At 41.6% G+C, this 27,312-nt stretch overlaps 1 protein-coding gene across 7 annotated transcripts in view; it reads right to left on the reverse strand.

Moving 5' to 3' along the window:
- The window catches only part of KHDRBS3 (KH RNA binding domain containing, signal transduction associated 3), a 185,196-nt gene that overhangs the window by 105,768 nt on the left and 52,116 nt on the right, over positions 1 to 27,312 (reverse strand). For 6 of the 7 annotated variants that reach the window (XR_007513244.1, XM_049853671.1, XM_049853668.1 and 3 more), the window contains exon 2: positions 13,853 to 13,971. Coding sequence is in view for 6 of the 7 variants with exons in the window: in XM_049853671.1 (XP_049709628.1) it covers positions 13,853 to 13,971 (119 nt within the window). In the remaining variant the exon portion in view is untranslated. Of the gene's footprint in view, positions 1 to 13,852; positions 13,972 to 14,561; positions 14,677 to 27,312 lie in introns of those variants that run through there. The other variant, XM_049853669.1, reaches the window with a different exon arrangement.

The following is a 27,312-nucleotide window of genomic DNA, read 5'->3' on the forward strand; positions in this document are numbered from 1 at the left end:
TTATTCAAATTTACACATCAGACACTAAGGCCAAAGATGAAGAAATTGAAGAATTTTACCAACTTCTGCAATCTGAAATTCATCAAACATTCAATCAATAATTGATAATTACTGGTGATTAGAATGCAAAAGCTGGAAACAAAGAAGAAGGATCAGTAGTTGGAGAATATGGTCTTGGTGACAGAAACGGTGCCAGAGACTGCATGATTGAATTTTACAAGAACAACAACTTCTTCACTGCAAATATCTTTTCTCAACAACATAAACGGCAACTATACACGTGGACCTCACCAGATGGGATACATAGGAATCAAATCGACTGTATCAGTGGAAAGAGATGATGGAAAAGCTCAACATCATCAGTCAGAAGGTGGCCAGGGGCCAATTGTGGAACAGACCATTAACTGCTTATATACAAGTTCAAGCTGAAGTTGAAAAAACAAGTCCGTGAGAGCCAAAGTACAACCTTGAGTATATAACCCCGAATTTAGAGACCATCTCAAGAATAGATTTGATGCAATGAACACTAATGACTGAAGACCAGACAAGCTGTGGAATGACATCAGGGATATCATACATGAAGAAAACAATATGTCATTAAAAAGACATGAAAGAAAGAAAAGACCAAAATGATTGTCAGAAAAGTCTCTGAAACTTGCTCTTGAACGTCAAGTAGCTAAAGTGAAAGGAAGAAATGATGAAGTAGAAGAGCTGAACAGAAAATTTCAAAAGGTGGCTAGAGAAGACAAAGTAAAGTATTAAAACGACATGTGCAAAGGCCTGGAAATAGAAAACCAAAAGGAAAGAACACACTCTGCATTTCTCAAGCTGAAGAACTGAAGAAAAAATTCAAGCTTCGAGGTACAATACTGAAGGAATCTACAGGGAAAATATTAAACTACGTGGGAAGTATCAAAAGAAGACAGAAGGAATACACAGAGTCACTGTACCAAAAAGAATTGGTCGATGTTCAAACATATCAGGAGGTAGCGTATAATCAGGAACTGATGGTACTGAAGGAAGAAGTCCAGGCTGCACTGAAGGCATGAGTGAAAAACAAGGCTCCAGGAATTGATGGAATACCAACTAAGACGTTTCAACAAACAGATGCCACGCTGGAGGTGCTCATTCTTCTACGCCAAGAAATTTGGAAGATAGCTATCTGGCCAACTGGCTGGAGGAGATCCATGTTTGTACCTATTCCAAAGAAAGGTGATCCAAAAGAATACAAAAATTATCTAACAATATTATTAATATCACACACAAGTAAAATTTCACTGAAGATCATTCAAAAGCTGGTGCAGTAGCACATCGACAGGGAATTGCTAGACGTTCAAGCTGGATTCAGAATAGGACGTAGAACAAGGGATATCATTGCTCATGTCAGATGGATTCTGGCTGAAAGCAGAGTCCTAGAAAGATATTTACCTCTGTTTTATTGACTATGCAAAGGCTTCTGACTGAGGGGATCACAACAAATTATGGATAACGCTGTGAAGAATGGGAATTCCAGAACGCTTCATTGTACCCATGAGTAAACTCTACATAGATCAAGAGGCAGTCATCGAAACAGAACTAAAGGATACTGCATGGCTGAGTCAGGAAAGGTGTGCGTCAGGGTTGCATCCTTTCACCATACCTATTCGATCTGTATGCTGAGCAAATAATCCGAGAAGCTGGACTATATGAAGAAGAACGGGGCATCAGGATTGGAGGAAGACTCATTAACAACCTGCGTTATGCACACAACACAACCTTGCTTGCTGAAAGTGCAGAGGTCTTCAAGCACTTACCGATGAAGATCAAAGACTACTGCCTTCAGTATAGATTACACCTTAACATAAAGAAAACAAAAACCCTCGCAACTGGACCCATAAGCAACATCATGGTAAACGGGGAAAAAACTGAAGTTGAAGTTGACAAGGATTTCATTTTACTTGGATCCACAATCAACACCCATGGAAACGGCAGTCAACATATCAAATGATGCACTGCAATGGACAAATCTGCTGCAAAAGACCTCCTTAAAGTGTTAAAAAGCAAAAAAAACGTCATTTTGAGGGCTAAGGTGCGCCTGACCCATGGTATTTTCAATTACCTGATGTGCATGCAAAAGCTGGACAATGAATAGGAAGACTAAAGACGAACTGACGCCTTTGAATTATGGTGTTGGTGAGGAACGCCGAATGTTCTATGCACCGCCAGAGGAAGGAACAAATCTGTCTTGGAGGAAGTACAGCCAGAATGCTCACTAGAAGCAAGGATGGCGCGACTACGTCTCACGTACTTTGGGCATGTTATCAGGAGGGACCAGTCCCTGGAGAAGGACATCATACTTTGTAAAGTAGAGGGTCAGCAAGAGAAGATAAGCCTCAACGAAATGGATTGACACAATGTTTGCAACAATGGGCTCAAGCATAATAATGATCATGAGGATGGTACGGGACCAGGCAGTGTTTCATTTGTTGTACGTAAGGTCGATACGAGTTGGAGCCAACTCAACAGCACCTAACTAACAGCAACAACAGGATTATTATGAAGATTAAATGAAATAATGCACGGAAAGCCTATATTGCAGTGCCAGAACACAACAGGCATACAATAAACATCCACTTCTTTATGGTCTTCTAGCTATTACTGACTTTCCTACCCAGGCTTTTGTAATATTTAAAGCAGTGGTTGGCAACCTATGGCCCACAGACCAAATCCAGCTTGCCACCTCGTTTTGTTAATAAAGTTTTATTTGAACACAGACACGCCTATTTATGTATATTGTCTGAGCTTCAGCACTATGCAGCAAAATGACTAGTTGCGGCAGAGACCTTATGGCCCCCAAAAGTAAAAAAATATTTACTAATTGGGTCTTCAGGAAAAGGTTTGCTGTACCCTGACTTAAATCATTGATTACACAAATTCCTTTTGCATCTGCCAAAGCATGCAGGGACACAGTGAGCAGTCAAGTGGGCCACAGTAAGTTCAGGAACTATCTCATTTATTTTCCCAGCTTTGGCAATAATGCATTCCTGGTTGCCCAAGTGCCTCAGTTCAAACTAATTTAGATTGTGTACATGAAGTAAAATGTTTTTGAGTACCTACCATACATAGATAGACAGACAGACACGTTTATTTTAAAATTCTGTGTGTGTGCTTTTTTTTTTTATTATTTGTGTGCTATCACTGGTTAATATTTCAATACTTACTTAAGGCAAAAGGGTCATCATTAATAGTACTGGATATAGAGAAATAGTTCTAATTTGAGAAGACTGAAGACTGCTCCTTGTTACAAACATCTGGGTCATACTTGTTTTTACCTTGTTCCAAGGTTGAGCTTGTACTAAGGCACAGGAGTGGGATCAGCTCTGACCCTTTCTCGTTCACTTCAGCTGTATTTGCAGGAGACCTTTCATTCAGTTTCTTTTGCAGTGATCTTTGCCCATTTCAGAGATGCTATTGTTAGGTGCCACCGAGTCAACTCCAACTCACAGCAACCCTTGTACCAAAGAACGAAACGATGCCTGGTCTTGCGCCATCTTCATAACTGTTGCTGTGCTGGAGTCCACTGATGGAGCCACCGTATATATTCAGTGCTTTCCAACCTAGGGGAAAACCCTGGTGGCTCAATGAGTCAGTGCTATGGCCACTAACCAAAAATTCGGCAGTTTGAATCCACGAGGCGCTCCTTGGAAACTCTATGGGGCAGTCCTACTCTGTCCTATAGGGTCACTATGTGTTGGAATTGACCCAGTGGTTTTCCAACCTAGGGGGCTCATAGCTCCCAGCATCACAGTAACACACAAGCCACCACAGTATAACAGACTGGTGGTGGCTGTCCATTCTGAGGTAAGTTTAATTAAAACCAGGTAATATAATCCATAAAGCCATAAACAAGGCCCAAAGACACAGAAAGCAAATGAGTAATTAAACCTTTGTGAGACCTTCTACACTGTGGAATTTCCCTAGCAATGGGGTTTTTTTTTTTTTTTCCTGGACGGGGGGTTTACCCCATAAAGTAAGTACACATAACTGCATGGCACTAACTTGAACTACATAAAGGTACCAGCATTAATCCACGTACTAAATAACAGTAAAGTGTAATTCTTAAATAAGAAGATAGACTCTGAAGCCAGACTTCCAGACTTCAACTGCCTGCTAATTGCTAGCTGTGTGACGTTTAACATGTTATTTAACTTCTCTGTTCTCTGGTTTTTTCATATGCAAACAGGAGATATAATCGTCACCTCATAAACAAGCTGGTACATGTAAAGTGATTGGAACAGTGCCTGTCACATACAAAACCATACGGTTTTTAAATTTTTAATACACACATAAACACCTGTTCTGACACATTCTCCTCTTACCCAGAGAGACTGACCTGTGAATCCCTTGAGTGCATGCACCCTCATCAGAAAACAGCACAGTTTTCTAGACGTTAAGGGGGAGAAAGAACTGCCCTGTCAGGAAACACACCTGGTTCCTAATCTCCACACTTACCTAATCCCAGCCCAAGGTTTTACTGTACCTTTATTGTCTTGAAAGAAAAGATCAGGTTACTATTTTTATTACCTCACCAGTCAGCCTTATTTGTTTTAGTGATAGAATTTTAGATATAGAGAACATTTTTCTCTTCATTTCTACAGGTAACCTATCAACTCAACACCAAATAAAAATCGTTTCACATAAATCCTCTAGAAAAAAAAAAGTCTCTGAAAATCAATCAGGAAACATAGAAAATACAACTTTCAGCACATCTCCATAGTTACTACTCCAGGAAGTCTTAAAACCCACAATGATTTCTATTCAAAAAAAATCCCGTTACTGTTGAGTCGATTCTGACTCATGGACAATTTCTACGGAATAGGCTTTTTCCAAGTAGTAAATTCATGGGTTTTTGACTGTCTGTAACATGCTACAGAGGAATAACACGATTCAACCTTGTAAGAGAACACTTCCAGTTAGGACCATGTCATATATAAGCCCCGCTGGCCAACCCCCATTAAGGTCGTATTTATATGCCATCTATAAAAACCTGGGAATCTTCCTGAAACTAACCTGCACAGCCAAACAAAATAGGTTGTAATTTCACAAATGTCCCCTGCCCTGTGTATTTTGTGCTCTGTCTGAGCCACCCTCTCACCTTCACCTGTCTTACTTTTGACCCCTTACCCAGTACCCCTTCCGGGACAACGTCCATAGGACCTTAGGACAGCCTTCTCTAAGAACTTCTCTGTTCTTCCAGCATACCCTAACACCGAGCTTCTCACAGTGTACTATAAACATTTACTTATTCGTCACATTCCCCACAAAACTGAGCTTCTTGTGACCAAGGACCATGACTTAATCACCCTGGTCTGCCCAACAAAGGGCCTCGCTCAGACAAAAAAAAAAAAAAAAAAAATTTTTTTTAAGGTCCTGAATAAATGCTGGGTAGAGGATAGATACGTGCACTGCTGAATGCAACAGTGAATAAAAAAACGTAAACCCTGAGCCACGATGCATTTGTAAGTGCTCAGAGAGGGTACCTTGTCCCAACATTGACTTGGCACTTGCATTAACCTCTTACATCTCGGCAATACTCAGTACCAGGCTTTTCAGCAGGAAAACTACGATGAGTAATTTCAGCAGCTTAAAAACTTAAAAAAAAAAAAAAATTAAAGCGTATCCTGTTTCATAGGCTGAGATACATAACCCAAGGCAGCAAGTGTACTTTAAGGTTGGACACTAAAAGACCCAGATAGTGTTCAATGCTGTGCCATTGAAAGAGTGCTGAACACGGTTCACTAGGAGAAGTTATTCAATAAATGGAAATCACTTTATTGGCCGGAGTTCCACAAGGAGCAGTTCCCTCTTGCCCAACAGGCTGAAACTGCACCCTCGGCATCCATTCTCAGAGAGTAGACCCTCCTCACTGCAGCTCCAGGGGGCGAGTCCTGCCTGATTCCTCCAGCTTAGCCTATTCACTGCCACAAGCATAGGTGTTTCTCCCTACAACTGATGGCAGTGCTAGATTAGCTTCTATACGAGGCTGGCTTAAAACCTGCACGCTCAATTATGCGAAGCAGAAATATCCTTTGGCAGTATTCCGAAGGCAGATTTCTCAGCAGCCTACTTCAGACATTACAAGTACTTGAAATGGACTTCTGCTCTCTTTTAGACACAGAAATCATGCTCCGTCTTCCCCTACCTCATCAAAGTTGACACTGAAAATCAGTTTTTTATTTTATAATTTTAATGATATAAAAACCAAAACAAACCCATTGCTGTCGAGTCAATTCCAACTCATAGCGACTCTACAGGACAGAGTAGAACTGCCCCACAGGGTTTCCAAGAAGTGGCTGGTGGATCTGAACCACTGACCTCTTGGTTAGCAGCCAAGCTCTTAACCACTGCACCACCAGGGCACCGTTTATTGATGTTCATTTTATTTCACATATTTACTCACACACAACAAAGTGCTAACAATCATGCCCCAGATAATGCAACGCTTAAAGACAGGGGCAGTGACTATTTATCTTTTAAGCATATTGACCCTATAGAAAACACTGCTCTATATGCTCTATAGTTGCACTGAAGCACTGGTGAAAAACAAGGCTCCAGGAATTCACAGATGACCAAGTGAGATGTTTCAACAAACAGCTGCAACGCTAGAAGTACTCACTTGTCTATGCCAAGAAATTTGGAAGACAGTTACCTGGCCAACTGAACGGAAGAGATCCATATTTGTGCTCATTCCAAAGAAAGGTGATCCAACAGAATGTGGAAATTATCGAACAATATCATAAATATCACGAGCAAGTAAAATTTGCTGAAGATCATTTAAAAACGGTAGCAGCAGTACATCAACAGGGAGACGCCAGAAATTCAGGTAGGAGTCAAAAGAGGACATGGAATAAGGGATTACCATTGCTGATGTCACCTTTATTGTGCTCATGAGGAACCTGTACATAGATCAAGAGGCAGTTGTTTGAACAGAGCGAGGGGATACTGTGTGGTTTAAAATCAGGCAAGGTGTTCATCAGGGTTGTATCTTTTCACCACGCTTATTCAATCTGTATGCTGAGCAAATTATCTGAGAAGCTGGACTATATGAAGAAGAATGGGACATCAGGACTGAAGGAAGACTCATTAATAACCTGTGATCCGCAGACAATACCACCTTGCTTGCTGAAAGTGAAGAGAACTTGAAGGACTCACACACACGTATATAGGAACCAAACGCAAATTCTGAAACTGAAAAGTATAACATCTGATATAAAAAAATTCTTCTCCTAGCCCTAACAGCCAAATGGCGGTGACCTAAGAATCAATAACCTTAAAGGTACAGCAGCAGAAATTATCCAGTCTGAGGGACAGAAAGAAAAAACAGATACTGATGAATCTCACTATTAAGCTGCAAGCACTTCTGTGATGCTATCGAAAGGTCTGACATACATGTAACTGACGTTCCAAAAGACAGGGAGAGAAAGGGTCAGAAAAGAAAAGCATTTGAAGACACAACAGCCAAAACAGTATGATGAAATTATCAAATACCTTGAAAAACACAATTTAGAATTTTCTCCATAAGATGAAGTAGAAAATCTGACTAATCCCGTATCAATTAAAGATATTAAATTCATTATCAAACTGCAGGCCCAGATGGATTCTCTGTTGAATTCTATCAAATATTTAATAAGAAATGACACCAATCTGATACAGGTTATTTGAGAAAAAAAGAAAAGAACACTTTCTCGCTCATGTTATAAGACCAACATAACCCTAATACCAAAATCTGACAAACACACTATTTAAAAAAAAAAAAAAGGAAAACCTTGAAAACCTGTATCATTTATGAACAGAAATGCAAAATTATTTACTGAAATAATAAACGGAATCCAGCATATTTAAGAAGGATAATAGCTAACGACCGAGTATGGTTTATCCTAGAAATGCAAAGTTGGTTTGGTTTAGAAAACTTAATCAATATAATTCACCATATAAACTGCATAAAAACATCTAATATTCTTTTCAACAGGAGCTGACAAAGAATTCAACAAAATTCATCACTCATTCAGGTCAAAAATCTTAGCAACGTTAAAATGTAACTTCTACCTGATAAAAATACCTACAAAAAATCTACAACTGGTATCATTCTTCACGGTAAAATATGAAATGCTTGCCTCCTAAGACGGGGAGCAAGGGAAGGATGCCCACTCTTACCACTCTATTCAGCATTATACTGGAGATTCTAGCCTATTCAATAATTCAAGAGAAAGAAATAAAAGGTGCACAAATTGGAAAGAAAGAAGTAAAACCATTTATGCACAGGATATAATTATCTACATAAAGTATCCTAATAAAAAATATCCTAAAGAATCTACAAAACGATTTACTAGAACTAATCAGTGAATATAGCAAAGTAGCAGGATATAGGGTTAATATACAAAATTTATAGTAGAAACAAAAAATAGAAAATGGAATTTTAAAAATATCGATTTACAATACCCAAAAAACCTGTTGCTATCGAGTCAACCCCAACTCATAGCGAGAGCAGAACTGCCCCCAGGGGGGTTCCAAGGCTGTAAATCTTTACAGAAGCAGACTGCCACACCGTTCTCCCGCAGAGCGGCTGGTAGGTTCAAACCAACAACCTTTCAGTTAGCGGACAAGTGCTTAACCATTGCACCACCAGGGCCCCTCAATTTACAATAGTTTCAAAAAACAAAACATTTAGGGGTAAGTTTAAAAAAAGACATATAAAGCCTTAACCCTGAAAAGTATGAAATGTTGCTGAAAGAAATTAAAAGAGACCAAAATAAATAGAGAGATATACTGTGTTCGAGAAATGGAAGTTTCAACATTGTTAACGAGTCAAATATCTCCAAATTGCTCAACAGATTCAATGCAACTGTAATCCTAATACCAGCAGATCATTTTTTGGAAACTGACAAACTAATTCTTCCATTTATATGCAGTTGACAAGGGCCCAGTCTACCCAAGCAATCTTGAAAAAAAGAAGGACAAAGTTGGAAGGCTTATATTTCCTAACTTCAAATCTCACTGTAAAGTTACAGTAATCAAGAGAGTATGATACTGGCAAAGGATTGATACAAAGATTGATGGAACGGTATAAAAAGCCCAGAAATAGGCCCCTTACATGGTCATCTGGTTTTCATCAAGGGTGAAAAAACAATCATTGGGGTGAAAACATTGTTTAAAAAATGGTGATGGAAAAACTAAATATTCATATTGGGGAAAAATTTTTTTTTAATCTCTATCTCACATCTAAACCTCAAAGTAAAAACTAAAATTATAAAGCTTTCAGGAAAAATGCAGGAGAATAACTTTATACCTCATGCTATAAAGGACTCAACATGTCTTTGGAGTTGGCAAAGATTTTTTAGTTCACAGAGGGCAAAAACTGTAAGAGAAAAACCTGATACATTAGATTTCATCAAAACTTAAAACGTCTGCTTATATTACAAGACTCTATTAAGAAAAGTATAGGTAAGTCATAGAATGGGCCAAACATCCCAAAAGGTACATCTAACAAAAAGACTGGTATGTATCCAGGATATGTAAAAATTTCTACAATTCAATGAAAAAAAGACACCCAGCCCATACAGAAATAAGCAAATGATCTGAACAGAGGATATCACCACCACCAAGGAAGAAGAACCAAGAGCACAGAGCATTCTTTGGACCAAAGAGTCCCTGCACCGAGAAGCTTCTGGAATTGGGGGACAGAGAGAGAGAGCTCTAATACAGAAGACAGTGAGAAGTGGTGGTAGAAAAACAGCAGGAAACACCAGCAGGAGACAGCATGGCGGGCTCCCCAGCCCAGAGAATGTGAAAGCTGAGTGCCTTTGGGAGAGAGGCTTGCTGGAAGAACAGCCTGTCTCCAGGCACTTAGTGAGCTATGTTTGCTGACCCACAGAGCTAGAGCTGAGTGCCTTCTGGCTGAGGCTTACTGGGGTACCTCAGGGCACTTATTGACAAAGCTAAAGGAGTTTTATAACACTTGCTGGACCAGGACAGAGGCCAGGGGGCCAGAGAGACGTATGCCTTTGGCACAGCTGGTAAGAGGCTATCCTGATGGAAGAACTGTATTCCAGAAGCAGTCCTGAACCTGAATTTTAACCTGTTACTTCTCTAATAAACCCCACAATTGCGAGGACTGTCCATGAGTTCTGTGTGGCCACTGCAATGAATTATCAAACCCAGCAGAGAAGTAGAGAGTGTCATGGGAGGGACGGTTGGTGTCAGAATTGATAAAGAAGGCAGAAAGAGGAGGCATATCTAACCACCACCTCAGAGGAATCAGCCTTGGGCTGTTGATCTTGATTCTTCTTCCACCTTGTGAAGTTAGAGGAGATCAGTCGCTGCCCACACGCCATTTTTATAGTTGGCGTCAGAAGTGGGATTCTTTGCAATGGCTGCAGATTCACAGAAGCATGGGACTTTGTAAGAGAAAGAAGCGGCTTGGGAAGTGAAATTTTTGATTCTTAGATGGTTACTTTAGGTGTTGCTACCGTAATGGCTTAAAGTTATGCTGCAGCTGAGGGGAGAAAATCCACATCTGGAGCGGCCTGGGGCAAAAGCAAGATGACTGATAAGGGGGCAGGGTCTTCTGGTTCCACCCAGCCAGAGGCCCAAGGCCATATGCATATGAATGGGAAGATAATCAAGGGTGGGAGTGGAGAAGATGAAACTGGAATGTTTTTTTAAAGGGTTAGGTGTGTTTATCTGAATGTACTATGGATATTGACTGTTTCTTCTACTTAGTGCTGTAAAAACGAACAAAGAAAAAACCCTGTTTCTATCAGTCAATTCCAACTCTTACAGACCCCACAGGACAGAGCTGAACTGCCTGAAAGGGTTTCCAGGGAGCGCCTACTGGATTCGGACTGGTTAGTTGTCATAGCTCCTAACCACTGCGACACCAGGACTCCAGTGTTGTAAAGCAGACCTAGATGTACGATAGATATGAATCCTGGGTATTACAGGTATCAGACAGCATATAATTTCTGTCTTTAGCCAATACTTGATTGGATATGCTAAAAAGGGAATTAGAATTGGTCCAAAAGAAACCCAGCCTGCTGGTTTGAATGCAGTAGCCCTGTGTGTACCTGAGCCCCACAGGAGACCTCCCAGAGTCAGGAAATTTGCATCTGAAAAGACGTGCAGGTCAACCTAGAACTGCTGAGAGAAAAGAAGATCTGCATTTGCCGGAAGGACCTACGGGGAAAAAAAAAAAAGACTGTCCTGCGTGTTGAATTTCCAGCAAGCAAGTAGTTTTCCTTTGGGTCAATTCTTCTTCAGTTTTCCTTATTTATTGTCCAGCTTTTGCATGCGTATGAGGTGACTGAAAACACCAGGGCTAGGACAAGGCACACCTTAGTCCTTAAAGTGACATCTTTGCTTTTTAACACTTTAAAGAGGTCTTTTGCAGCAGATTTAGGCAGAAGCTAAAGATTTTGCTATGCTGGTACCTTGTGGGGCTCAGAGTAATCTTAGTTAAATTTCATCACACGCCAAAAAAGGGTGAATCCAAGATCAGTTTTGGAGAACCTGACCAGATCACATGGATACCTGCAACAGACCTGAATGGCTGGTACCTGAGTAATCTCACCCTTAGAACTCTTTGCCCTGTTGAAAGACTAATTGTTAACGACTGTTTTGGACTGGTAAAATGATTGAGAGGGGGAAGTTATTCTCCAAGTATGAAAGAACCATGGCTAGAAAAGTCAGGGGGTAGCCTGTGGTGTGATGGATCGCTTTTTTGTGGCTTTTCTCGCCATGGTCTTGTAACTCCCACCCAAGTGACTGAGTGGGGCTATGAAAATAACGTAATTGTGGCCCACCAAGGAGACTGGTCAGCTTTGCCATCCTGCTGGGCTTGAAATGAGCCATCACAGAAGTGGGAGGAAAGGATCTCACCACCACCAAGAAAGAAGAGCCAAGAGTAGACTGCGTGCATCCTTTGGACCCAGGATCCCTACACTGAGAGGCTCCTAAAGCCAGGAGACTGAGAGAGCGAGAGCAGGGGTAGCAGAGAAACAGCAGCCAGAGACACCAGCAGGAGATGGTGTGGTGGGCTTCCCAGCCCACCAAGCTAAAAGGCTGAGTGCCTCCAAGCAGGAGGCTTGCTGGTGGAGTAAGGTGCCTCCAGGCACTCAGTGGAGCTAGGTTTTCCGACCCATGGAGCTAGAGCTGTGCACCTTGGGCCAAGGCTTACTGGCAGAGTGAGATGCATCAGGGAACTTATCAGAAGAGCTAAAAGAAGTTTGTAACATCTGCCTGGGCAGAGGCTGGAAGGCCAGAGAGAGGTGTGCCTACAGGTACAGCTGAGAAGAGGCTGTCCTGATGGAAGAACTGTATCCTGAGCATTCCTGAACCAGAATAGCACGCTGTGACTTCCCTAATAAATCCCATAATTGTGAGGAAAAAAAAAAAAAGATTTGAACAGATGTTTCATAACAAAAGATATATGAATGGCCACTAAGTATAGGAAAAGGTGCACAAAATTATTATTCATCAGGGAAATGCAAATTAATACTACAACACGACACCAATACACCATTAAAATAATGAGCCAAACTCATTGCTGTCGAGTTGATTCCGACTCAAAGTGACCCTCTAGGCCAGAGTAGAATTGCCCCTTGGGGTTTCCAAGGAACGAGCGGCTAAATGGATTTGAACTGCCAACCTTTGGGTTGGCAGCCAAGCTCTTAAGCACTGTGCCAACAGGCTCCGGTACACATTTAAAGAAAAAAAAAAAAAACCAAACCTGTTACTGTCGAGTCAATTCCGACTTATAGCAACCCTATCAGACAGAGTAGAACTGCCTCACAGAGTTTCCAAGGAGCGGCTGGTGGATTCAAACTGCCGACCTTTTGGTTAGTAGCTGTAGCTCTTAACCACTAGGCCACCAGGGTTTCCATTACATTAAAAAAAAAAAAAATAGAATGGCTAAGATAAAAAAGACTGACAACAACACATATTGATAAAGATGGTGAGAAATCACAACTTGTATGCATATTCCATGGAAATCCAACACGGTACAAGCACTCTGGCAAAAGGAAGGGCCATTTCTCGTAAAACTAAACACACAACAATTTCAATCCCAGGTATTTATCCAAAAGGAATGAAAACATACAGTCACAAAATGACTTACACAAAAATGGTCCCAGTAGTTTAATTTGTCAAACCCAAAAACCAGAAACAGTCCAGGCAAATGGATAAACAACACAGTGGATTATTATTAATAAAATTTTAAAAAATGAACTACTGACACATTATGCATGAATGTATGCATGAGTCATGAAAAGCGGAAACAATGGTAAGATTTAAATAAAATGAGAATAGATACTTTTTAAATATTTATGTGCACTGTGCTAAGCCTTTAACATAGATAATCTTATTTAATTCTTAACAGTGCAGCCTCATTTTACAAATCAAGAAACAAAAGTGGAGAAAAGCCCCAAGTCACACAGCTAGTAAGACTCAGACAGAAGCACAGTTTTTTAGGGCTCCATCAGTCACACTAAAACCAAATATAAAAGACAGAATCACTGCTGTATTTTTAGGAAGTAATACGCCCACATAAATAACATGCCCGTACATATAACACTTGGCATAGTGCACTTAATAGTACACTGGGCGGGGGGTCCCGTGGTTGGCAAAAAAAATCATATAACACTTGTGTTATTTGTGTAAAAATATGGCGAATAAATTTGTACCTGACTTTAAAAGGGGGGAGGAGGGTTGCCTGCGCTCAAGGAAAACATCTCTAGAAAATATCCAACAATATAAATTCAATATTTGCTCCCTTGAGATGGAGTCTGGCACACCTGCAGTGTAGTCCTCACTGTCTTACCTTAGGGAACTGTTTTACAGGGATTAACACTTTCTGTCCCAGCTTCATGTTCTTATTAATCACCACATCAATGTACTTTTCTTCTTCCTTGCTTTCTCCTTTCTGAAACTTCTCTATTTCTGTGGAGGCAAAGAGAAAGGCATGAAGTGTGTGATGTGGACCTGTAGAGGCTGGGAGTTCCGTGAGCTCCGGTGCAGCATGAAATCTCATACAGAAACGTGGCCTATTAAATTGCTACGCTTTTTCCAATAATGACACATTTCCCATTTTATTGATGCTACTTCACAAGTACAGTGGGAAAAAACACGTACACCATGGCTCTGCAAAGTCAAATCTCAAACACCCGTGCTAACAGAGGGGAACAACCGACTAGAAAACAAAGACAAAACGAAAATACTAAATAAGTCCCTTGGGGCCTGCCTTTTGGAATCCTAGAAAAAGGCTGATCGAAACCAAAGATCAAGGCAGAAAGCATTCTCAGGTCAGTGTTACAAAGCACTGATGCTCCTGTTTATCAATTACAAAGCACTGATGCTCCTGTTTATCAACCTTGCCTCGCTTGCCAAGGCCAGTAAAATCAAGTATTGGTTCTGTAGGATGGCTTTAAGAGGCCCATTTCAACCTTCTATCAGCCCACCTCCCTCAGCTCCTCACACGTGACTCATGCCAAGAACACACTCATGTATTTGCTAATAACACTCTTCTCCACCTGTGATGCTGTACTGACGATTCATCTGCATGGCTTTCCTTTCAAGACTCGACCACAGTCATCTCCACTCTGACTATGTGATCATCTCCCCTCCGCAGTGGAGTCACAGGAGTGAAGGAATCAGTCAGTCCCAGGTTGATACTCACAGAGCACTTTCTGTACAGCTCTACCAAAACCGTCAGATAAGGGGGGAAAGTGTGGTGTCTCCTCCACCAGGACATGAACCCCTCCTTAGGTAAAATCTCTGTCTTCATTCAACAAATGTCTATTGCTAGACACATCCTGTGTGGAAGCTTCCGGTCCTGGAAAATATCCGTACGCTGTTTCATTCACGTTCTTGTCTGCAGCATTTGGTTTGGCTGCATAGGAGGTACGCAAATAGGGTTTGAGTGGCTGCTGAATGAGAGAGTAAATACACTCAAGATGCCTTGCTCAAAGAAGAGTAGTACTAACGTGGAGAAGGTACCAAAGATAGCATCAGTTGTACACAGGGCTACACACTGAAAGAGAAGGATGTGAAAAGTAAAGACGTTTTCATGAAATTCAATAAAATACACAGCAAAGACATGGGGAACTGCACAAGATGATCTATGAAACTTGACACAATTGTCTAACATTTATGCCTGTCCCGAATTTGGAGCTTCGTATTCCAAAACCCATGCTACCACCTGATCTTCCCTGGGGGTAAGAAGGTACATTGGTACCACCAGGACGGCTAGAACTCTTTAGTTAATTGCAGCAAAGGAAGACCAACCATAGAGGATATCAATCCCATTTTCAAGGTTAAATGGACAGGGGATTTGACTTACACTAATCCCTAGATTACACTTGGTACCATACAGCTCAGTGCACCAACGTTATCTCCCAGCTCAGCAATAATAAGCAAATGTGTGATGAAGCTTTTAAATAATGCAGGGGGATTAACCTCCTGTGTTCTCACACCATGGACACCAAACTTCTGTCAGTCCAGAATTCTAGATTCAGTAATAATGCCTGCTTTGGGTTTTATTTGTTTTTGCTTTTGCTTTGGCCCAGTACAGATCTTCCTGGACATTGGCCACTTCCTTTTTTTAACCTACCCAATATACTAAAATCCATGGTAAAATGGCCAAATAATCTTTGAATCTGAATGAGTTCAATTTACAATGCAAAAATTTTAGTAGTGAAAATTTCCATGAAAACTGCTTAACTCATCTCACAGAATCAAACATACTAAACCGATTCGATTCCTTTGTCCAAGCAATTTTACTTCCAGAATGATCCCACAGGTTTACGTTACCACTGTCTTTACTGGCACAACACTGGAGGCCGCCTAAATGCCTACCAGCAGGTGCCCAGTTACATGCACTAGGGCACACTCACACAATGAACTATCATGCAGCTACTTCTAAAACTGAGCAAGCTCTTTATGCTTTGACATGGAAAGATATGAAAATATGGAAAGCTCTCCAAAATGCATGATTTAGTACACACACGCAGTGTAAAACAGTATAAGAAAAATAAGACAGAATACATGCTCATATTCACTTTCATATGCACAGAAAATATCTCCCTACCATTACATAAGAGGAGCCCTGGTGGCACAGTGGTTAAGAGCTCCGGCTGCTAACCGATAAAGGTCGGCAGATAAAATTCACCAGTCGCTCCGGGGAAGCCCTATTGGGCGATTCAACTCTGTTCTACAGGGTCGCTAGGAGTCAGAATTGACTCGATGGTTTTTGGTTCTATAAGAAACTAAACAGCAATGTTTATCTATTTCACCCAGGTAAAGCACAGTGAATAAGAGGCAGAAGCTGGGAGGCCTTTTGTTGTATCTCTTCCTACCCTGTTTCAAATTTGCGAACCATGTGTAAATTGACCTATTTAAAAATTAAATAAAATTAAAATTTAAAAACATTTCATAGAATTTTTAAAAATTTATCCAGAGATGGCCATGCTTATATTTTACCTATTGGCAGAAAATCCAGAACTTTACTCTCTTGATAGCTCATTTTTCTTCATTATGCTTTTATTGAAGCTGTGGGTGGGGAAATTACCTGGACAGTTTATTTCACTTGAAGCAACAACAGATTTGTTTCTTAAAATTACATGTAAAACATTCTATTTTTAGAGTCCAATATTTTAAATGCAACGGTGTTCGCCTGGGTGGTGGTGGAGAGGGGAGAGAATGGCATTCACCCAAACCTCATGGAATTCTGATGCATGGGCTAGAAACAGGAAATAGTCTTCCATTCAGGGAGACAGGCACGTAAATGGGCACATTTAATACAATGCCCAGAATGCTGCAGAAAAGGCGCTAACAGCCGTGGAATCTGGAAAATTTATTTTAAAGGCTGGTAAATATCTGCTAACTTCTCAAAGGACAGGAATAAAGACCACCAGGCAAAGGGATGAACCTTTCTGGGAAGTCAAGCCGCCCTGCGTAACTCTCGCTCACATCCCTCATCTGTTTTGTTAAACTGCACAGTTGACATCTGGGGTTTTACTAAGATACTATGACCTTTTTTTTTTTTCCCCTTCGCTTTCTCATCTAAAGTACAAAATGGAATAAACCAGGCAGGTAACGATGAGAAAGTCCTACAATCACACAGCCTATACAGGAACAAGCCTGGACATGATGGAGCAGGCTGGGGGGTAGGGGGTAGTTCTGTTTGGTCAACACAGAGGAGAAAGGAGGGCAGAAGCATGAAAAGGCAGGCCAGGGTCTGCTGTCAAGATGGTATCCTGACAGGCAATTCAGTAAACAACAGGCGGTGATGTCACAGGACGAGAGACAGCCTGCAGCACAGTTAATCTGCCGCTGAATAAAGGATGTAATGGATGGAACGTAGAGAGAGTTTAAACAGATTAAAAACACAGCTGGATAAACAGAACAATCTGTTTCAATGATCGACAAATGAGGGATGGACTAGGGGGTTCATTTATATCTGAAGTGGACCAAATATGGCTGAGAAAGCTATCAAGGAGGCAACTCTTCAAATTTACAGAAAGCTCCAAACCTACTGAACATCCTGCGACATTAATCACTAAGGGCCAGGCCTGTGCTCCTGCCCTTCCTTGACCCCTGGGCCACAACACCACCCAGCTTCACCCACAGGCACTAAGCACCGCGCTCAGCTTGCCTGAGATTTTTGAACTTGTTCTCCAACCATGGAAGACTTTTAGTGGATGTTTTGACTACAAATATACTTTTTTTAGAAACACTGGTGGTACAGTGGTTAAAAGCTATGGCTTCTAACCAAAAGGTTAGCAGTTTGAATCCACCAGGTGCTCCCTGGAAATTCCGGGGCAGTTCTACTCTGTCCTCTAGGGTCGCTATGAGTCAGAATCAACTGGACGACAGTGAGTTTTTTTTTTTTTTTACACTTCTTTTTGGGGTCTCTGCTTAAATTTCACTTCTTAGAAAGGTTGTCTGAATTCCCAGACTTAAAAAAAAGGTTGCCATGGAGTCGTTTCTGACTCATGGCAACACCATGTATTTCAGAGCACACCTGCACCCTATAGGTTTTGAGAAACCATTTTAATTCACCTGGAACTCGGATTTCTGGTTCCACGGAGTTTGGGGTGACCCACCCAGGCCAGTAGCCCTTAGGTGTCCTTCTGAAACTTGCACCTTTAAGGCACTAGTTTTCCTGGAGTCATCTTCAGGTCAAACAACAGCCTACTAAGCAGCTTGGCTGAGACCATTTTGCCTTGGGCGGTGGGCTTTTTGGCGAATTGTCTCTGTGCAGCCAGGGTCTGACCGGAAAACCAACGGCATGTCGTCAAGGGCTCTGTTTCTACAACGGCCCAGCACTGGAACCCTGCAGGTGCTGACGATAGCTCCTGGGAAATTAACACGCAATGACCTACATAATCTGCTCTCAATATCCCCTCTTTGGAAGCCTGCATTTCTGATTGTGTCCAGGTTGATGATGCCCAATTTCAATCGTACTCACAGTAAATATATTCTGTTACACTAATTTTTGATGCTTCTCTGCGTTTTTAAGTTTTTGACAGGTTTACAACGGCTGTGGCCTTTCAGAAGATCACCAGGCCTTTCTTCAGAGGCCCCTCTGGGTAAATTCGAACCACTGATCATTCAGTTAGTAACCAAGGCTTAACCATTTGCACCACCCAGGGACACACAGCATTCTTTCGTGGTATTCGCCACAGGTGTCACTTCCTACTTAATGTCTGTCTTCTCTGACAAGCTGTTACCCCCTTTTATTCCTTTTGTTGCGTGCGGCATGTGGTCAGTGTTCCCTGTGTACGTGGTGAAAGAATGAATGATGACACTGGCTCATTAATACTAACAAAATACTTGCATACAGCCTTACCTTTTATACAGTAATATCACCTCTCTATCCCACTTTTTTATCCCACTTGACTCCGGCAATATTCCAGAGAAGTTGAATAATATTCACATTTTACACATGAGAAAAGTTAGAAAAATGTATTTCCTAAAGTCACATGACTAGCAAAGGTAATATCAAGACCCAAACCCAGTACTCCAGGGTGCAGGGCATTTCCTAACACATCCCATCAGCAGGTCATTAGAACGTTTTTGTCTAGCTAACAGCCTGGTCAGAGTTCACAGGTGGTGCACACTGAAAGGTTGGAGGTTTAAGCCCACCCGGAGGCACCTCAGAAGAGAGGCCTGGTAATCTCCTTTCAAAAAATCAGCCACTAAAAACCTATGAAGCCGCAAGTCTACTGTGGCACACACAGGGTCAGAATCGTCTCCACCGCAACTATTTTTTTCGGGGGGAGAGAGGGGGGTTTAATAACCCAATCAAGCCCATGGTACACGGTTTCTATAAAGAAAAAAAAGAACAACTTTACAAAATAAGTCCATGAAAGGCAATGAATTCCTAGGCTGAGCCCATATGGAATTTATTCTTTAGTATTAAAAACTCTTAGCTAGGAACTCTGATACCCAGCAACTCTGACTGTTCCCAGAGCTTCTGGACTGATCCAAGGCAGGGGCCGGGATCCCAGAAGGCAATGGGTGGCACTCAAACCGGGTAATCTGAAGAGTTTAATTAACGATCTATATATATGAAAGCGTGGGTAGCCAAGCCTAACGTAAGAGCACCGAAGAATGATATAGTACTCTGGGGTTACTAGACAGGAAAAGGAAAAGGGTAATAAATCCCAAAGAGAGACTACATGGACAGGCAGCTGAGAAGGACTACAGACTTCCACAGAGGGAGAAAGCCAAACTGTGTCAACCCAGCAGGGAGGGAGCCAAAAGGAACAAACACCCTGGTTTTACTTCTCCTCCCTCCTGCCAGTCTCTGCTGGTGACCTCCACTAGGCAGGTATCAATCCAACCAGAAGCCAGAAAGGATTCCTGGTGGCACAATGGTTAAAGCAGTCGGCCGCTAACGCAAAGGTCAGCGGTTGGAATCTCTGAGGGAGAAAGAGAAAGACTTGGCAATCTGCTCCCATGAAGATTATAGCCTATGAAACCCAATGAGGCAGTTCTACCCCGTCCTGTAGGGCTGCTACGAGTCAGAATAGACTAGACAGCATACAACAACAACAACAACAAAAGAGGTCAGAGGGCGAGAGCTCTTCTGACACAGTCCATACGCCATCCCCGTCAACCTCCTGGGTCCAGCACTGAATAAACAAGGGTAGAAAGAGGCTCTGGAAGGATAAAAGGAAGATACCCAGCCCAAGGACCTTGAAAAACTAAAGGAATCTTTACAAAGTTGTTGATGTCTCCTTTACATACAAAAGCTCCTTTTGAGCTTACCACACACAAAATCACACACCAAAACAGTGAAAACTGTGATTTAGAGACTACATATTATTATAGTAATTAAGTAATCACTATTATCATTTTGTTGACAATGACAAACCAAGGGTAGAGTTCTGTGTTTGACCTGAATGATCTCTTTATCCTACAAAACTATGAGGTATATATAAACCGTCACCTCCATTCTACAGAAGACCCTGAGGATTCGCGAGGTTAAGAAGCTTACCAAAGATCAGACAGAATCGGCAGCAGAGTCAGGATTCACATCAAGTATATCCAACATCAAAGTCCATACCCTGTAATCTCTATCCTTTTTTGATGCTTGAAAGTGAGACGTGAAAATATTCTCACGAGAAGCCTGAGTGTAAGTGCTGGGCTTTCTTCACACAGCCACATCTGTTTATCCCTCCACTCTGTTCTAATATGATGAAGTCCTGTGAAAGGCACTGCTTCAACGTCAAGAGCGCTGCTTGAAATGGCAGAACCTCATTACTGGTGACGTTCAGTGAGGTGTGAAGGCAGAGTTAAAGAAAGGGCTAAAGGAATTCTGTGTGACGTGAGGTAAGGACCGAGTCCCAGAGCCACGTGAAACAGTAAAGAAAGGTTCCACTATGCTAAAAATAAAGGAATCATACAGCTAGGTGCGTACAAAGGTTTCAAATGGGAACAGTCCTCGCATGCAGCAGAGGAACTAAGAAGAAAAGAGCAACAACATCCATACAGCTTCAACCCCATTTAGATGCTGCAGCCTAAAATGATTAATTTAAAAAAGTACTCAACTTCTGCATTGTTCTCCCAAAGTGCAACAGGTCAGTATCTACAATTTTAAAGTAAGACAAAAACTGACACTCAGGCCCCCAAACCGAAGACACAGGAACAATGGCAAAAGCATCCAATCTCCATCAACCAAAATACCTCTCAGGTCCTAACCGCTGAATTCTTAACTGCTGGTTAATAAGAATACTCCAAGAAAAGACTAAAACAAAACCACAAAGAGAGAAAGGACCTTGGAAATAACAGAGCCAGACCCCAGCCGCCTAAGTCTGAATGCCTACACTGGCACCATGTGACTGGTGACAAGTAACTTCACTTCTCTGTGTCTCAGTTTCCTCATCAAAAAAAAAAAAGAAAGAAAATAATACCAGCTATTTCATAGGAATACTGATTCGATGATTTAATATTTCCAAGGTACTTAGAACAATACTGGGTATAGGGTAAATGCTATATAAACCCGTTGCCGTCGAGTCGATGCCGACTCATAGCGACACTATGGGACAGAGTAGAACTGCCCCACAGAGTTTCCAAGGAGTACCTGGCAGATTCAAACTGCCAGCCTTTTGGTTAGTAGCTGTAGCACTTAACCACTATGCCACCAGCGTTTCCTAATCCTATATACCCAGAAAACCCAGTGCCATCGAGTCGATTTCCAAGGAGCGTCTGGCAGACTTGAACTGCCGACCCTTTGGTTAGCAGCTGTAGCACTTAACCACTACGCCACCAGGGTTTCCAATTCTATACAAGCAGGTGTCAAATAACATAAATGCCCATACACCAAAACCCAAACCCAATGCCATCGAGTTGATTCTGACTCACAGAGACTCCGCAGAAGACTGCAAATTCCTGAAGGGTGAGATCACGTGTACCTTAACTTTACATCACCTGACAACACAGAAAATGCAACTGTGTTCAATTCTTGATTAAAACATCAACCTCCTCTTTACAGGAGAATCAATGACATCTTCCACGATGACCCATTTTGCTTAGATAAAACTTGTACTGTAATAACTAGAAAAAACCATTGCCATCGAATCACTTCCAACTCATAGTGACCCTAAAGGACAGAGAACTGCCCAATAGGGTTTCCAAGGAGTGGTTGGTGGATTCAAACTCCCAACCTTTTGGTCAGCAGCTGGGCTCTTAACCATTGCACCACCAGGGCTCCCATGTATCATAATAGAGTATCCTTTATTATACTCATTGTTCATAGTCCTTCACCCTCAACTAGATGATAAGTCCATGGAAGGTAAAAAAAAATCCCATTGCCATAAAGTAATTTCGACTCATAGCGACTGTCATGGATTGAATTACGTCCCCCCCAAAACGTGTATATCAACTTGGCTAGGCCATGATTCCTAGTATTGTATGGTTGTCCTCCATTTTGTGATTATAATTTTATGTTGAGAAGATTAGAAAAAAAAAAATTTTTTTTTTTTTTTTTTTAGGGTGGGATTATAACACTACCCTCACTCAGGTCGGCCTCCCTGATCCAAGGTAAAGGGAGTTACCCTGGAGTGTGGCCTGCACCACCTTTTCTCTCTCAAGAGATAAAAGGGAAGGGAAGCAAGTAGAGAGTTGGGGGACCTCATACCACCAAGAAAGCAGCACCAGGAGCAGAGCGCATCCTTTGATCCCAGGGCCCCTGAGCCTGAGAAGCTCGTCGACCAGGGGAAGATTGAGGACAAGGACCTTCCTCCAGAGCCAGCAGAGAGACAAAGCCTTCCCCTGGAGCCGACACCCTGAATTTGGATTTGTAACCTACTAGACTGTGAGAAAATAAATTTGTCTTTGTTAAAGCCATCCACTTGTGGTATTTCTGTTCTAGCAGCACTAGATGACTAAGAATTTGGTACCGAGAGAGCGGGGTGCTGCTCTAATAGATACCTAAAATGTGGAAGCAGTTTTGAAACTGTGAGTGGATAGAATTACGACAGCAGCAGAGGACCAACACGGCAGAGAACCTGCAGAGGCCCAGAAGTGACAACATCAGAGAACCAACAGCAGCAGAACCAGGAGACCAGCCCAAGACGGTGCTGGAGCCAACCCAGGGAGCAAGAGAGCTGAGTGCCTATGTGCAGGAGGCCAGGAGGCTTCCTGGTGGAGCTGGGTGCCTCTGGGCACTTACCGGTGGAGCTACAGAGCTTTGGAACACTTTCCCCAGCAGAGCAGATTCAGGTGTGAGACCCCTAAAACAAGAGGTTAGGAAACCAGGAAACAGAAGCTAAAGAGACAACACAAGAAGCTGAGCTGCCTCAGTCTCAGAAGGTATGGCCATGACCTCAGGGGTTTCAAAGGGTGGAGCCTTGGCCTCTAGTGTTTCTAAGGGTGGAGTTGCCACTCAGATGGCTGAGGAGAACAGGTACGCCTAAAGCCCAGGGAGCAGAGCTGCCTTCCCAGTGGGCCTGGAAGGTGGAGTTGAAGCCCAGGGCCAAGGGGCCTCGACACAAAATTCAGAGAATGTGACCTATACCCAGAATCTGGAGGGCAGGATTATCGTGTAAATGGTCTCAGAGAACAAGGGATTATTTTCAAATCCTTGAGAGCTAATATAATGTGTTCTGCTAACTTGCTTGGTGCCTGTTATCCCTTCTTTTCCTACAGTTTCTCCCGTTTGTAATGGAAATGTCTAGCTTGTGCCTGTTCTGGCATTGTACCTTTGAAAGCAAATAACTTGTGTTCTAGATTTCACCAACAAAGAGGAATTTTTGAATTTGGACTCAGACTTCATTTAAGACTTTTACTATGCTATGATGGGATAAATGTTTTGTATGTTGCAAGAATGTGATTTTTGGGAGAACAAAGGGTGGAATGTCATAGATTGAATTATGTCCTCCGAAAAATGTGTATACCAACTTGGTTAGGCCGTGATTCCCAGTATTGTATGGTTGCCCTCCATTTTGTGATTGTAATTTTATGTTGAGAGGATTAGGGTGGGATTGTAACACCACCCTCACTCAGGTTGGCCTCCCTGATCCAAAGTAAAGGGAGTTACCCTGGGGTGTGGCCTATACCACCTTTTATCTCTCAAGAGAGATAAAAGGAAAGGGAAGCAAGCAGAGAGTTGGGGGACCTTATACCACCCAGAAAGCAGCAGCAGGAGCACAGCGCATTCTTTGGGCCCAGGGTCCCTGTGCCTGAGAAGCTCCTCGACCATGGGGAGATTGAGGACTAGGACCTTCTTCCAGAGCCAACAGAGAGACAAAGACTTCCCCTGGAGCCGACACCCTGAATTTGGACTTGTAACCTACTAGACCGTGAGAAAATAAATTTCTCTTTGTTAAAGCCATCCACTTGTGGTATTTCTGTTATGGCACCACTAGATGACTAAGACAGCGACCTTAAAGGACAGAGTAGAACTGCCCCATAGGGTTTCCAAGGAGCGCTTGGTGGATTCAAACTGCGACCTCTACTTATTTGACTTTGTTACATTTCAAGCACCTAGCACAGTGACTTGGAAAGAGTCCCATAAATGGTTATGAAATGACTGAATAAACAAATGTTTTAAATCAACTGCAATGAGTCTGCTGAGTTTGTAAAGAGCCAGTAGCCATTGCTGAAAAGTGCTCTTCTAAAAGCTCTACCGTACTAGATTTTTAAAAGTGATTTAATAAAAATTCATAAAAGGTTCAGAAAAGTATAACTGAATAATGCAAACCAGCCTGCAAAATAAAGCTCTAGTGTAGATGATTACAGTCAATAAAGCTGCCTTTTTCCAAGCACCTCAACTCATGTACAAACTTACAGGCCTTAGCCTGGATCTACAGTAAAATGAGAAGTTCCTGTAAAAAGAATGGTAATACCTACATGCTCAACATTCATAATCTATTTGAAAATAATACAACAGCCAGTTAGAGGATTTAAACCAATCTTAAAGATACATAAATAATGTCCACAGCCATTATAAGTTCTACTTGACAAATTACTAAAATGTTGCTATCGCTGCCAGTTTCAAATTTTTTTTTAATCTCCAGCGTAACAAATGTTTTCACTAAGGAATTACTTCATTTAAATAGTCAAAACCTAACTGAATACCTACACCTGCTCCTCACTTATAGACACGGTTGGTTCCAAAGACCAGGTCATTAAACGAAAATCAGAATTATGCAAAAATGGAACGTAACCACATCAGATCACAAAATGGAGGATGACTTCATCATTATATAACTGCCAAATTACATCATTACATAACTGCCAGATTGCATCATTACGTAACTGTCAAACCACTGAGAATCATGGTCCAGCCAAGTTGACATATAACCTTAACCATCACGGCCAGTGTTAGTCTCACCTCACACCTCAGCATTCATTATTGCCAGACGTTTGTCATTAAGGCACAAAATAATCAGATAGCAGACATTTTACTATTGTTGTACGTGTAAAACATCGGATAACAAGACAGTGGATAATTGAGGAAGAGGTGTATTACATTCAAACCAAGGTTGGTACACTAAAACCTGTCTGAAGTAGTCTGATGCATACAGCTTATGATTTTGCAAATGTTCCATAAGCAGAAAGAAATGTTTCGACGTTTGCCTGAGTATAAACTGTTTAACAAACACTGACCAAAGGTTTGTATACACACACGCACAAACAAAACCAGTGCCATCAAGTTGGTTCCGGCTCATAGTGACCCTGTAGAACAAAATAAAACTGCCCCATAGTTTCCAAGGCTGTAATCTTTATGGAAGCTGACTTCCACATCTTTCTCCCGCAGAGTGGCTGGTGGGTTCGAAACACCAACCTTTTGGTTAGCAGAGAAGCTGAGCACTTAAACCACTGCCTTACCAAAAAAAAAAAAAAAAACCCGTTGTCGTCAAATCAATTCTTACAGCAACCCTACCAGGGCTCCTTGATTTGTGCACAGATTCCAAACCAAAAAAACCAAACCCAGTGCCATCGAGTCGATTCCAACTCATAGCGACCCTATAGGACACAGCAGAACTGCCCCATAGAGTTTCCAAGAAGCACCTGGCGAATTCAAACTGCCAACCCTTTGGTTAGCATTAGCCTTAAATAAACATACAACACTTAAGATTAAAACATACACACAAGGAAATGACAGTCAAATTCCTTCAGAAAGGAAGAAAAAAACGATGAAAAAGAGAAAGGAAAGATGGTACGAGAGAGGAAGGAGAAAGGAATTGATTCATTCTACTCATCACTGAAAACTAACAAAAAAAGTAACAGTAACAGCAGCAGCTAGAATCTATTTAATGACTACCTTCCAGGCAGTTAATTCTTGTAACACTGCTGCAAAGTGGACATAGCCCTCATTTCACAAAAAGGAAACAACTGCGTAGAGACGTTCAGTGACTTGACCAAGGTCCCACAGCCCACTAAGATCCAGGATTCCAACCCCAATCTACCTGACTCCCAAGTTCCTGCTCCTTTCACTGTTTCTTGGTATTACGTTTTAGAGGGATCTAAATTTTCAGTGAGAAATAAAATGCTTTAGATTATTATTTCATTTCGGAGGAAACTCACTAAGTTATTGCCAAATATCAAATGAAATAATGTTTATCAAAGTACTTTGAAAAGCACAATACGCAATGCAAACATAAGCTGCTATTATTATTTATTTAATACCACACCTAATTTCTGATAATTTATTCATAAACATATCTGATTATAAACAGGATTTCAAGAATTTGCGAGCAAAATGATTCCAGAGACTCAAGCCCAAATAACTAAAAAATTCCAAATCCTACTGAGAATTACTATAAAAATGTTGTTATATTTTTCAGAAAACAGATGTTTCCAGTGCACTGGCAATTTAATTTCCCCTTAAAGTATGTACAGTCACTCATCCAATAGAAGGCATCTTGGCAGAAAAGAGGAACACAAAGGTAAGACAAGGTCCCTGAATGCCTCAAAAAATGTAAATGTCTCCTCTGCACTGGAAGAAAGACGACCGACACCTTCAGAAATGGGTAAGTTACTGGATTTTGGTACTAAATTCTAACCATTTTCAATATAAGCTTATGAACTGAAAAGATTTTTTACAATTTTAAAACAATAAAGATGTTCGCTAAAACTTCCTGGAAGAAGCTAACAGATGGAGTAACTACAAGAGTCTAGACACTATACTGGAGGCTTTACAGACATTTAATCCTCAGGACCCTCAACCAGGTGGATTGGCACAGTGGCTGCAGCAATGGGCTCAAGCAGAACAACAATTGTGAGGATGGTGCCAGGCCATGCAGTAGGCTGTTCTGCTCTACACAGTGT

The sequence above is a fragment of the Elephas maximus genome, chromosome 15 (genome assembly GCF_024166365.1).
Source record: "Elephas maximus indicus isolate mEleMax1 chromosome 15, mEleMax1 primary haplotype, whole genome shotgun sequence".
Classification (NCBI taxonomy): Eukaryota; Metazoa; Chordata; class Mammalia; order Proboscidea; family Elephantidae; genus Elephas; species Elephas maximus.